This window comes from Erinaceus europaeus, chromosome 9 (genome assembly GCF_950295315.1).
Source record: "Erinaceus europaeus chromosome 9, mEriEur2.1, whole genome shotgun sequence".
In the NCBI taxonomy this organism is placed as follows: domain Eukaryota; kingdom Metazoa; phylum Chordata; class Mammalia; order Eulipotyphla; family Erinaceidae; genus Erinaceus; species Erinaceus europaeus.
The window spans coordinates 13,793,413-13,807,387 of NC_080170.1; the positions used below are offsets into that span (position 1 = coordinate 13,793,413).

At 43.2% G+C, this 13,975-nt stretch overlaps 2 protein-coding genes across 2 annotated transcripts in view; both read left to right on the top strand.

The window, feature by feature from the left end:
* Positions 1-12,077, top strand: part of CANX (calnexin) — a 49,979-nt gene extending 37,902 nt beyond the window's left edge. The window contains exons 9-15 of the mRNA XM_007527119.3: positions 35-148; positions 680-836; positions 2,265-2,480; positions 4,445-4,564; positions 6,360-6,483; positions 6,669-6,748; positions 9,688-12,077. Of these exons, the coding sequence (XP_007527181.1) occupies positions 35-148; positions 680-836; positions 2,265-2,480; positions 4,445-4,564; positions 6,360-6,483; positions 6,669-6,748; positions 9,688-9,741 (865 nt within the window). The 3' untranslated portion in view covers positions 9,742-12,077. The remainder of the gene's footprint in view (positions 1-34; positions 149-679; positions 837-2,264; positions 2,481-4,444; positions 4,565-6,359; positions 6,484-6,668; positions 6,749-9,687) is intronic.
* Positions 12,078-13,260: 1,183 nt separating this feature from the next.
* MAML1 (mastermind like transcriptional coactivator 1) overlaps positions 13,261-13,975 on the top strand; it is a 41,379-nt gene continuing 40,664 nt past the window's right edge. The window contains exon 1 of the mRNA XM_060197324.1: positions 13,261-13,883. Coding sequence (XP_060053307.1) covers positions 13,539-13,883 — 345 coding nt within the window. The 5' untranslated portion in view covers positions 13,261-13,538. The remainder of the gene's footprint in view (positions 13,884-13,975) is intronic.

The following is a 13,975-nucleotide window of genomic DNA, read 5'->3' on the forward strand; positions in this document are numbered from 1 at the left end:
GCCAGTGTTGCTCACTTTTTCTTTTGTATTTAAGGGATGAAGATGCCCCTGCTAAGATACCAGATGAAGAGGCCACAAAGCCAGAAGGCTGGTTAGATGAGGAGCCTGAGTATGTCCCTGATCCAGATGCAGAGAAGCCAGAGGACTGGTAAGAGCTTCCATTAACTAACTGTTTACCTGCTTTCTTTTTGATTGCTGAGACCATCACTCCCATCGGCCATTCCCCTTCCGTCATTTATATTGGACAGGACAGAGGGAAATTGAGAGGAGGGAAGATGGAGAGAGAAACATCCTAAAAAGATACCTGCTTCACTTTGTGAAGGCTCAGCCCTGAAGAAGGGGAGCGGGGGTTCAAACCCAGATCCTTGCACATGTTAATAATGTGTCCTTAACGAGTGCGCCACCACCTGGTCCCTTAACTGCTTTCTTATTGAAGTGAAAGTGTAATGAAGGTAAGTGCCCAGCCTGTATACAGTATAGAGGTCAATACATTTAATTACATTTCCTCTTTTTTTTGATGTGTTCATCTTGAAAAACTGGTTAGTGCAAACAGAAATGAGATGGTGCCTTATGGTATGATCTGTGAAAGCATTTCTGAATAATGCCAGGGCAACTGCTTGTTGACTATTCCTAGTGTCGCATGACAGAGCCCATCAGTAATGTGTTCATGTCTCCACAGGGATGAAGATATGGACGGAGAATGGGAGGCTCCTCAGATTGCCAACCCTAACTGTGAGTCAGCCCCCGGGTGTGGTGTCTGGCAGCGACCTATGATTGACAACCCCAATTACAAGGGTAAATGGAAGCCTCCCATGATTGACAATCCCAACTACCAGGTTTGTACCTCTTCATGGTTGAGTTGCTTCACTCATCAGTTTAAGTTTGGTCTGCAGTGGGGCTTCTACCTTGATCACTATTTAAAACCACAGAGTTCAAACCAAACTTCATCAACTGAGAGAGAAATGTGAATGTGCTGTGTGGGAAAGCTAGACCTAGAAACTAGAAAGATGTGCTTAGAATACAAGTTACTGTATGAGTAGGTGTCAGGTTTACCTCATATATATAACCACATAGACAGTATTCTGTCTTCTGATTCTATCCTAGTCAAAGTGTTGATAGCATAGGGGCCAGAGAAATAGCATATTTGTTTATACAACAGATTTTCACACCTGAGGCAACAAGTTCTGTCCTTGCTACCACCCCGAACTACAGCTAAGCAGTACTTTGGTTCAAAAAAAGTAAGTAAAACAAAGTAAGTTAGGTGATGTAGTAGGTAAAATTTTGGGCTTTCAAGGAAGAGGTCCTAACTTTGATCCTTGGCAATACATGTTCCAAAATTGATGCTCTATTTCTCTGTGACCCCATCAGAAATTGTTTTTTTTTCTTTTTGTGTTTGTGGTAGTGATTTCACTACATAGTTTTCCAGAAATAAAGTTGTTGGTTCAAAGGGCCCGGTGGTGGCACACCTGGTTAAGCGAATATGTTACAATGTACAACAACCAGTTTCCTACCCTGGTTAACCCCCACTCCCGCCTGCAAGGGGAAAGCTTTGGGAGTGGGGAAACAGGGCTGCAAGTGTCTCTTTCCTTCTCTATTTCTTTTTAAAAAATACTTATTCCCTTTTGTTGCCCTTGATATTTTATTGTTGTTGATGTCATCGTTGTTGGATAGGACAGAGAGAAATAGAAAGAGGGGAGCGACAGAGAGGATGAGAGAAAGACAGACACCTGCAGACCTGCAGATGGGGAGCCGGAGACTTGAACCGGGTTCCTTAATGCCGGTCCTTGCGCTTTGCGCCACGTGCGCTTAACCCACTGCGCTACCGCCCGACTCCCTCTCCTCTATTTCATATCTTCTCGATTGCTGGCTGTCTCTATCCAGTAAGTAAATAATAAAAATTTTTAAAAGAAAGCTAGAAAAAAATTTTAAAAGGGAGTTGTTGGTGAAGATCATGTACATATCCCATCAGCTCTGGGGAAGTATAGTGACTTAACTTCTCACCCTATTAACAGTTGATAAGAGTTGAGGTTGCTGAAATGTGCCAGACTGAGTAAGGTTGGGTTAGAACAAGATCATGGATAATACTAGAAATTGAAAGTAGTTGGAGTTCAAATATCTTAAAAGCAAATGTGTAAAATGTTAGTAGCATTCATTTTCTTGCTGTTAACTCAGTAGAGTTTCACCGAATTAACACTTCATAGTAGGTTCACCATCAATGTGTTATGTCTTTATATAAAATAATTTCTTAAAATATTTTTCTCTAGGGAATCTGGAAACCCCGGAAAATACCAAATCCAGATTTCTTTGAAGATCTAGAACCTTTTAAGATGACACCTTTCAGTGCCATTGGTTTGGAGCTGTGGTCCATGACATCAGACATTTTTTTTGACAACTTCATCATTTGTGGCGATCGAAGAGTAGTTGATGACTGGGCCAGCGATGGATGGGGTCTAAAGAAAGCTGCTGATGGGGCTGCCGAGGTTTGTGCTTGTTATTGTTACTGTTTTTTATTTTTCCCTTGTGCATTTATGTCTGTTAAAGTAGGTACTTAGCTACATCATTTATGGAGAGCAATCATTTAGGGCTTGTCTTTTTCTTTATTAATGGGATTATTGGAATAGTAATGACATCTGCTTATTAATAATAACAGAATGTCAGTCAAAATACTGGCTTTGTGGTTGTGATCTCTTTAATGCAATGACTTCAAATGATTCAATTTGTTATTCTCTGAGGGGACGTTGAAATGACTGTTGAAGTTAACAAAATTGGTCATTTAGGAGATACATATATTTTACCAGGATTGAACCTGGGTGGGACTTTGGAGCTTCAGGCATGAGAGTCTCTTTGCATAACCATTAATGCTATCTATCCCTGCCCTATTTAGGGTATATTTTAATGTACCTTTTTCTTCATTTTATGTGATAATGACAGAAATTTAGAGAGAGAGAGACCTGTAGCACTGCTTCACCACTTGTGAAGCTTCCCCCACATGCAGATAGGAATTGGGATGTGAACCTGGGTCCTTGTTTATGGTAACGTGTGCTCTGCCAAGTGTGACATTGTGCAGCTCCCTTAATATACTCTTTCTATATAGAGACAGCGAGACATCGAGAGAGGGGGGAGAGGGAGAGACCGGCATCAATGAAGATTATCCCTGTAATTGGAGGCTGGGGGCATGAACTTGGGTCTTTAGAAACTGTAATGTAATGTGTGCATCCAACAAGGTATGCTACTTCCTGACCTCCTTAATGTACTTAAAATATATATATATATATATATATCAGCAATAGTTTTTTCTTTTTGAGACAATTATGAATAGATTAATAGAAGTCCATTTTCTCCAAGCTCAGTATATACACACTTAACATATTTTTATAGTTATCTACACACAATTATGTGGAATGATTTCTTAAATTATATTAAAGAAGTAATTTTGCAGTTTTAGACATTAGATTTAAAACAAGATAATTATTTGGCAATTGAATTTACAAAGCAGTTGTAGAGAAGAATAAAAGGACATGCCATTGATCAGTATAGGACTATAACAAAATAAGGAAATGTGATACCACGTATAAAAGAATATAAAAGTTTTGCTAGAGTAACACAATGTAGAAGCAGTCCTGAGTATAATACACAATTTAAAAGATTCATGATGTAGTCCCAGCTCATAGCAAGTACTTTGATTCTGTTGCTATTGGGAGTTCAGTTGTGTCGAACTATAGATAAGATACATACAAATTAACATTAACTTTTTGTATTATTACTTCAGTTTGCCCCCCCCCTTTTGCCTCCAGGGTTATCGCTGGGGCTGAATACCTGCACTATGAATCCACTGCTCCTGGCGGCGCCCCCCCCCCTTTTTTTCTTTTTCCTTGTTTTCTTGGATAGGACAGTGAAATTGAGAGAGGGAGACACCTACAAACCTGCTTTACTGTTTGTGAAGTGACATCCCCCCCACAGGGGAGGTCAGGTCTGGAACCAGGATCCTTGCACCAGTCCTTGTGCTTTGTACTATCTGTGCTTAACCTGGTTCGCCACCACTCTGCCCCCCTGAATTGTTCTTTCATATATTCTTATGTATTCATTCTTGGCTTACCCAGTAAATGGTATTTTCAAACAATCGTGATCAAACTGCAACTTGGAGAGCCAGAGATACTAGATCTAGAAATTCTGGATTCACTTGTCTTTGAGGTTAAGGGAGCCTTTGCAAGAGATTAAGAAGCCATCTGTCACTCCTATGAAAGAAATCACCTCGATGGTAAAGAGAGAAGGAAAATCAGGGCTTTTTTCTTGCTCCATGCAGTATGTTGCTCAGCTTGATGATGAACCCTTTGAAAGGGAAAGAGCCTAAGTAATATAGTAACTGAACAGTTGGAGCAGTGCAACCTACATTTGCTGTCAAAATCCAGAACTTAAAGCTAATTGTTCCTATCCTGTTTTTCAGCCTGGTGTTGTGGGGCAGATGATTGAGGCAGCCGAGGAACGCCCCTGGCTCTGGGTGGTCTACATTTTGACTGTAGCTTTGCCCGTGTTTCTTGTCATCCTCTTCTGCTGTTCTGGAAAGGTATGATGGGGGTTAGGGGGGAGCAGGGCAGAGGGTAGGCAGGGTGCAGTGGGATGACTTGTAAAAGGGTCTCAAGCAATGTTAATGATAAATTAAGCTTGATCACCTGAGACTTTCTTGGTAGTAGTTGAGTAATTACTAGCCTACATTTGGTGTGGGTTTCTGAAATCTTATTCACTCACTGTGGCCATTTATCAGTAGTATGCCCAGATGGCAGTAGAATTTGTAGTCCTGATTTTCTGAGGAAGTCTCTAAGCCTATTGTGCTACTCTGATTAATACTTGGCTAACAGCCTTCTGAAAACCAGCAACAACAATAGAACTTTGATACAAAACCAGCCATCTGGAACAAACCAGCTCTTCCTTCTGGCATACCTATTTCTATGCTTAGACTTGATGATTTGAGTTTTGATTTCTCATTTGAAGATTTTAGGGGCTGGGTGGTGGCTCACCTGGTTGTTGAGCACACGTTACAGTGCCCAAAGACCATGGTTTGATCCCCTGGCGCCCACCTGCAGGGGGAAGGCTTTGCGAGTGGTGAAGCAGTGCTATAGATGTCTCTCTGTCTCTCTCCCTCACCCCTCTTGATCTCTGTCTTATAAAGAGATTTGGGGGGGTGGCGGATGGTAGCACAGCGGGTTAAGCGCACACGGCACAAAGTGCAAGCACTGGCCTGCATAAGCAACCCTCGGTTCCCCACCTGCAAGGGAGGTCGCTTCACAAGCAGTGAAGCAGGTCTGCATGTGTCTGTCTCTCCCTGCTCCTCTCTGTCTCCCCCCCCTCCATTTCTCTCTGTCCTATCCAACAACAACAGTAATAATCACAATGATAAAACAACAAGGGCAACAAAAGGGAAAAAGAATAGCCTCCAGGAGCAGTGGATTCGTGGTGCAGGCACCGAGCCCCAGCAATAATCATGGAGGCAAAAAAAATTAAATAAAAAAATATTTTATTTATTTATTAACCAGAAAGATATGAGGAGAGTAAGAACCAGATACCACTCTGGTACATGTGCTGCGGGGATTGAACTCAGCACCTCATGCTTGAAGATTCGATTCTTTATCCACTGCCCCATCTCCCAGACCACAGTAATTATCTTTACTGTAATTAAAAAAAATATTTTTAATATATTTATTTTCCCTTTTGTTGCCCTTGTTTTTATTGTTGTTGTAGTTATTGTTATTAATGTCATTGTTGTTGGATAGGACACAGAGAAATGGAGAGGGGAGGGAAAGACAGAGGGGGAGAGAAAGATAGACACCTACAGACCTGCTTCACCACTTGTGAAGTGATTCCCCTGCAGGTGGGTAGCTGTGGGGGGGGGGGAGGGGGGGCCTTGAACCAGGATCCATACGCAGGTCTTTGTACTTCGCACCACATGCGCTTAACCCGCTGTGCTACCGCCCAACTCCCATCTTTTCCATAATTTTTATCTTACTAGTTTTCATCACATAGCCTGAAAGTTGAATTTTTTAGGACACCTACTTGTGTTTACGATGGTTCTGTAATCTGACTCCTGTAGTTCTTTTTAGCTTTATCCCCATCACAGTTCTGTGTGCCTGTACTCAGTTACCATGTTAGCCCTTCACCTACCTGCCTGACCCCTTTGTTCTTAAACTATACTCACATTCACTGAAGAGAAAGCTCTCTGTAAGGGGTTACATCACACTCATTTCTGCATGACTGCCCCAGTCTGTAGCTGGCTACAGAACTTTGGTCACAGGCAGTCAATAATTTATTTGATACAGTGATACCGAAGAATGGAGCCATTTTTACAGTTTGGGTATCTGTTTCAGAAACAGCCCAGTCCTGCAGAGTACAAGAAGACTGATGCTCCTCAGCCAGATGTTAAGGAGGAGGAAGAGGAGAAGGAAGAGGAAAAAGACAAGGGAGATGAGGACGAAGGGGAAGAGAGACTTGGTAAGAAATAACCCAACCCCAGACGATCTGCCTTCAGCAAGAAGGCCCTAAGATAATCGTCAAACCCTAACAAGCAAGCTAACATAAGTAATAGTGTAGATTTCTAGAGATGTCTGTTTCTACTGCTGTTTAATTACTGAGCACAGATGTAAGCTTTTGCTTAGTTATTTAATCTTATCTCTTAGAAGAGAAGCAAAAAAGTGATGCTGAAGAAGATGATGGCACTGTTAGTCAAGAGGAGGAAGAGAAAAAACCTAAAGTGGAGGTAAGAGAAGAGGTCGTGCTGTCCATCCTATATTTTATATTTAAAATTCTAAGGTGAAGTTCCATTTACATGGAAAGGGGTATCTTACAGTCATTGCTTTGTCCAAGTAGAGTTTGCAAAAATGAAATTTTTAGTAATACCGATCCATCATTTGATTATTTCAAATTGTACCTGAGGGAATCGGGTGGTAGCACAGCGGGTTAAACGCACATGGCGCAAGGCGCAAGGACTGGCTAAGGTTCATCCTGCAGGGGAGTCACTTCACAGGCGGTGAATCAGGTCTGCAGGTGTCTGTCTTTCTCTCCCCCTCTCTGTCTTCCCCTCCACTCAATTTTTCTCTGACCTATCCAACAATGACAATAACAATAATAACTACAACAATAAAACAATAAGGACAACAAAAGGGAAGAAATAAATAAATAAATACAAATTGTATCTGAAACTCACAAGTGTTTCTTTTCTTTCTTTTTTAACCAGAGCACTGCTCAGCTCTGGCTTATGGCAGTGTGGGGGATTGAACCTGGCACTTGAGAGCCTCAGGCATGAAAATCTCTTTGCATAGCCATTATGCTATACCCCCACCCCTCACAAGTGTTTCTTTGTGCTGCAAAATGTTCATCTAGAATAAGCAGAGATTGTAGGGAGGAATATTTTCTAAGATGGCAACTCCAGATTATTACTTGATAGTTCTGTGTCACCATTTCCTGTTCCTCTCTTTAGTTAAGTAGCATAATGGTTATTCAAAGGGATTGATGTCCAAGGTTCTGAAGTCCTAGGTTCAGTCCCCTATACCTCCTATATCCCATAAGTTGAGCAGTTCTCTGCTAAGAAAAAAAAAAATTCTTGCATAAATCTTTCTATTAGAATTTTGTTTAATTTACAATTGTGAAGGGCCCATTATCACTTAGACAAAAATTCTTTGCTGTAGATAGGATAGAGGCTTACATTCTAGAGAGAGGAAATAATAAGTAGATATTATAAGGAAGAAAATGAGCAAAATGTTAGAGAGTGATAGTTTGTTAAAAAGAAAAGACGGGAACTGGGTGGTAGCGCAGTGGGTTAAGCGCATGTAGTGCAAAGCGCAAGGACCTGCATAAGAATCCCGGTTCCAGTTCCAGCTACCGGCTCCCCACCTGCAGGGGAGTCGCTTCACAGGCAGAGAAGCAGGTCTGCAGGTGTTTTGTCTTTCTCTCCACCTCACTGTCTTCCCTTCCTCTCTCCATTTCTGTCCTATCCAACAACGACGACATCAATAACAACAATAAAAAAACAAGGGCAACAAATGGAAATAAATATCAAAAATATTTAAAAAAAAAAAAAAAAGAAAGAAAGAAAGAAAGAAAGGGAAAGGAAAGGAAAAGACAAGACAAGACAGGAGCTGGGCGGTAGCATAGTGGGTTAAGCGCACAAGGACCAGCATCAGGATCCAGCTCCCCACCTGGAGGTGAAGCAAGTGTCTATCTTTATCTTTCTCTCCCCTTCTCTGTCTTTCCCCTCTCTCAATTTCTCTCTGTCCTATACAACAACAATAATGGCAATGGGCAACAAAAGGGGAATAAATAAATAAGAAAAGACACAGGGTAAGTTATCAGTATGTTTAGAGGTGTGATGTGTCCTGGCAATAAAGATGATTAGCCTTGTTTGAGAGGTGACATTTGAGCTAAGAGTCAAAAGTGGTAAGAATGCAACTCAGGAGGTGGGGCAATGATTAAAGCACTGACTGTAAGACAAGGAATTTGTCAAGGGGATGTCCATGTGAAGAGCTCTCCTGGCAGAGAAAATAACCTGTACAGAGGCCTACAATGGTGGTCTAGCAGGCCAGGAAGGCTCCAGAATAAGTGGGCCCTTCCATGGAGTTAGTTGGCCTTTAGTCCTCTTCAGATGGGCAGCTATTGCAGACTTTATGACACAGAAGTGACAGGATCTGATGGTGCTGACTTTATTTCTTATTGACCCTGAGACTCAGATTAGTTAGGAGGCTCATGTACTAATCCTGGCTCAATATGGTGGCTCTGAATGGGAGGGTCAGGAGAGGAGAGTGTGAGAACCTGCTGGGCTTCGTATGTGGCTTTTCTTGTGGGTTGGTTATGAGGTCTGAATACCTTTTCACAGTTCCTCTCTGTTCACTTCTGGACCACTTAACTCAGTTTCCATTCACTGCTACAACTGTGTTCTCCTGTCTGTGACTTCCTTGTTTATATCTTCCATGATATATTCTGTCTTGGCTAGCATGCAGAGTTACTTCAGATACCACCACCACCACCCCCACCCCTTTTAAAGATTTGTTTGTTAATGGAAGAAGAGGGAAAGAGAAAGAAAAAACACTAGTCAGTCTGGCACATGGGATGCCAAGGATTGAATTTGAGACTTCATGCTTGAGAACCCAAGGGTATATATGTACTGCACCACCTCGCAAGCCCTTCAGTTAGTTGTTAATATTCCCAAATTGCTTCCTTGTGTGGGTAAAAGAAGCTTTGTTAAGAAGGAAGTCCACTGAGGGAAAGATACATGTACGGAAAACAAAAGACTGAACTAGAGTGCATATAACCCTACCGTCTCTGAGATGATTACTGTCTTGGGAGCATTTGTTTTATAATATTTTATTTATTTATTTTTATTATATTTTACTTATTAGAATAGAAACAGCCAGAAATTGAGAGAGAAGGGGGAGTGATAGAATGGGAGAGAAACAGACACCTGCAGTCCTGTTTCATCACTTGCAAAGCATTCCCCCTGCAGGTGGGGGGGACCTGGACCTCGAACCCAGATTCTTAACACATTGTAACATGTGTACTCAACCAGGTGCCGCCACCACCTGGCCTGGCTTCTAATCTTTTCTTTCTTTTTCTTTTTTCTTCCTTTAACCTTGCTGATCTTGAGAACTTGAGTTTTCAACTCTACTAATCATAGTGATTGTCTTCTTTTTTCTCACCCAACAGGAGGATGAAATTTTGAACAGATCACCAAGAAACAGAAAGCCTCGAAGAGAATGAAACAATCATAAGAACTTGATCTGTGATTTCTTCTCCCTCCCCTTTCCCTGCAAGTGTGGTCCTAGGAGCAGACCTGGCACACATTAGGTTGAATGAAGCTCAGAAAACCTTCAGATGTCATCATCAACAGGTTCCAGTTGAACACTAGCCCGTGTAATTTTAAACACCTAGCAGTAAATAATTGCAGTTGTGACATAAAGGACCCTGTTTCTGTAGAAAGAAAGCATTTAACATAATGTTGTGAAATGTAACATGAAGCAACTAACTTGAATTTTTGTTTTGTTTCTAAACACTTTTTTTTTTTTAATAGAGTGGTAGAATTTTGCCAATCTTGAAAATTCTGGCTGAATTTAATATATTAATTGTTCATGCAGAAGTAACAGCAACATTTAGAAATGCTAGGGAGATGAATTGCAGTTTTTATAATTTGTTCTGTTTTTGTGGGGTTTTCTTGTTTTTTTGTTTTTAAGCTTCATAGAACAAAACATTCAAGTGTCTCTGTCCCTTGAAATTGATGATCATGTTTCAAGTACAGTCATTTGTGGTTGTAATCTTGTTAAGTTTGCTGCCATTACTTGATTCTTCCGAAGGAAATTGAGGACAGGGATTGGATGAAAGACCAAATTTACATAAAAGTTTTATTTAAGTTGTATTAAAATTAGACATTCAGAAGGAGAAAGAAAAAAAAAAGGCAAGAAAAAACTTTGACTTGTTATTAGTTAGACCATGATGTGCATGTGTTCTGTTGCCCTTGGAGCATATCAGTTCCCAGACAGCTTTGCATTTTTGCATTTAGTGGAAGAAGTGACCTGACATGTCACTGGGGGCATTTATCCTTCAGGAGTGTCTGGGCTCTGACCTCAGATAGGTGGCTGTTGAAAGAACAGTAGTGGGGACAGGAGCTCCAGAGTAGGTACAGATGTTTTCATTACATCTTCCACTGTGTCGACACTGTTTCCCTTCCCATTATCCCCTACTTTCTCGCTTTCTCTTCTATGCATTTTCTTCACAGCGCAGCTTGCAGTTCGTTGCTGAAAATGATTATAAGCTCTGCATAGTGTTAAGCTTTATTGTGATTGCGTGTCTATTTCTGCCTTTTTTTAAGAAACCTTCATCTCTCCAAGGTCAGAGTACTAGAATACTGTCTTTCATTTTTCATCTATTTCTTTTACTCTGATGAATCCAGAGGCAAGCCAATTCAGAGCTGACTGTAATTGAACACAGGCTAAAAGTATTTATGGGAGGAGTGACATATAGCATGAATTACCTGATGATTTTTTTTTAACTGTTGAACCTTTAATGTCTTTCTTTGCAGTTCATGTAACAGTTATAAGTCTTAACTTACATGATAGAGCAAACTTTTTTTTTTTTTTAATTATGTGACCTGTAGAATTTTTTAAAAGGTGATCTTAGGGCGTTTTTTTTTCTTCATGTGGAATGCAGATGGGTGCTATCAGAGTCTCTACCCCATCACTATAGTGTAATAATAACGCTATTACACCACACTGAAATGTATTCAGAACTAGATGTTGTCTTAGCTTTATTCTTTGTTCAGAGGTGTTTCAAATGTACCGATGATACTGTTCTTGCACTGAATATATAAGCACTGCAGAGTGTTTATATCGGGGAGATATTGGGGAGAAAGTATATTCATAAAAAGATGAAGGCTGTATCTGTTTATTTTGTTTATCCTCGACTTTTTACTATTTCACTTAAATTCTTATCAGGATGGGATACATTTTTCTTGCTGTTCAGTACTTTTTTTCATCTGTTCTGTGGTCATAGTGACCATAGCTATGTAGCAGACTTTCCTAAATGTACTGAGTGCAAATAAACAGTTACTTAGCAAGACCAGAAGATAAAGTCTGCAGGTTTCTCCTCGAAGCCAATGTGTGGTCATTGTCCTGCTTTCTTCATTTTCTATTGATGATGTACTTCTTGCCTCACAGTTTCTTCCAGCTGAGCTGTGGAAAGAGAAATTTGGATCAATAGAGTCTTCATTTACCTTTTTGGAGTCATTTAGCAAAAAAAAAAAAAAAGGGGGGGGGTCTTTTAATTTTCTTTTTCATTTTTTGTTTGAATATACAGTCTCCTGATTGCCTAGCAGATTAATGAATGACCGATTTGACACATTGATGAATGGCCAGCGGCAGTGTTCAGCTCTTAAAAAGGCACCTCTGTTAAGATTTTACATGCTGGTTATCTGTCCCAATGCTGTAAAACGTCCCCTCCATCACATGTGTTGCTCAGTTTCTCTTATCCACAAAATACTCTCCATTTTTCTGAAGTTGTCACGTTACTAAATGGTATTACATTAAAGCCTTGTGTTAAGTGTCTCCTTTTGATTGAACTTCTTCATGGTAACTTTTAATTTGTGTGTTTTGCTGTTTCAATAGTGGGTTAATTTTCCTTGCCATCACATGAAAGTATGCCAATACTCCAAAACTCTCATGGAGATGGTGGTTTGGTCTCTTCCACTCATTTTTCAAAGAAAAAAAATAATAAACATACACACATACGTGTGTATTTAGTAATTAGAGGAAGGTGAGAACCTGGCACATGGTTTTTTTAAGTCCAAGGCTCTAGTCACAGTAACTTTTTTTTTTTTTTAGGCGCCATCTCAGGCTCCCACGTGGTGGGAGGGGGCTACTGGAAGCCAGAATCTCAGACACAAGATGAGTTATAACCCTATCCCTGATTAATAAGCAATTAAAATTCCACTACCATGGAATTCTAATTGGTTGAATGCAATCTAGTTTTAGCACTCTTTCACGCCTCCCCCCCCCCCCTTTTCCTAGTCTCTTTTTGCCCACTAGTTATAGTGCTGGAACTTTAATAGTTTGGTTGGGTTTCGTTGGGTGCCCGCTTTTCCCAAACCACGTTTTTTAAAGTAAAGCTTACAGTCCAGGCTGTTTTTGACTGAGCTGGATTTTCACTTCACATTCTTTTCCTTGATCTGCCCCACTCCCCCATAGTTTCAAGTAGATTCAAGTTTTGAGGCTATTCTATCAAATTTTGAGGTAGGCGGGTATTGACAGTCCCAATAGTTTGTTGCAAGAAGAAACTTCTCCCAGCTCATTCTTGGAATATCTGACCAAATATGAAAGACACAGGGAACAAACTAGAAGGAAGATAGCTGACAATGAGAATGCGTGGCTGCCTGGGCTCTAAAGTCCAATTCAGAAAGGCCAAAGGAAATAGTGAGGCATTCAATGGCTGGTCTGCTGGATGCGGCGGTAACCACCACCGCCCGCGCTCTCCGCGCACCCGGAAGGGCCTGTAGCGCTGGGCTGGCGGGCGGCCTTTAGGACCGACTCCTGCGCGTCACGCCTGGCCGCGGCCCGCCCAGAGAGTGCCCCGCCTCTCTCGGCCCAGTTCCTTTTAAATCCGCTCCGCCGCTCGTCTGCGCTGCTGTCCTGCTCGGCCCGCCCCTCGAGCGTCCCGCTCGCCCTTCTCTGATTGGTCGGGACTCCTGCTCGTCAGCCCTGACGCCGGGGTCGCCTGCCGGAGCCCCGCCTTCTTCCGAGGGCCCCGAAAACAATTTAAGATGGCGGCGGCGGCGGCGCGGAAAACAATGGGGCCGGGGCGGAGGGCACAGGCCTCGGCCTGAGGTGGGCAGTGAGCGCCGGCCCGGGTTGAGCCCGTCGGGGCCAGAGGGAGACTCGCCGCCGCGCACAGGGCCGCTCCAACGCCCGTGGGACCATGGCGCGGCCGTGAGGCGGACGGACCGCCGGCGGGGAGCGGAGCCCGCAGTGCCAGCCGGCCCCGAGAGGCCCGGCGAGTGCAGCCCGCGGCCCATGGTGCTGCCCACCTGCCCCATGGCGGAGTTCGCGCTGCCGCGGCACAGCGCGGTCATGGAGCGCCTCCGCCGGCGCATCGAGCTGTGCCGGCGCCACCACAGCACCTGCGAGGCCCGCTACGAGGCCGTGTCTCCCGAGCGCCTGGAGCTGGAGCGCCAACACACCTTCGCCCTGCACCAGCGCTGCATCCAGGCCAAGGCCAAGCGCGCCGGCAAGCACCGGCAGCCGCCCGCCCCGACCGCGGCCCCGGCCCCGACGCCGGCCCCGGTCCCGGCCCCGGCGCCCGCCGCCGCCCCGCGCCTCGACGCCGCCGACGGCCCCGAGCACGGCCGCCCCGTCGCGGTGAGTAGGGCGCAGGGGGTAGCGCCTGGCCCGGAGCCGCCGGCCGGGGGAGACTCCCGGGGCTGGGCCGCGGTGGTTGTCATCTGCTCTGT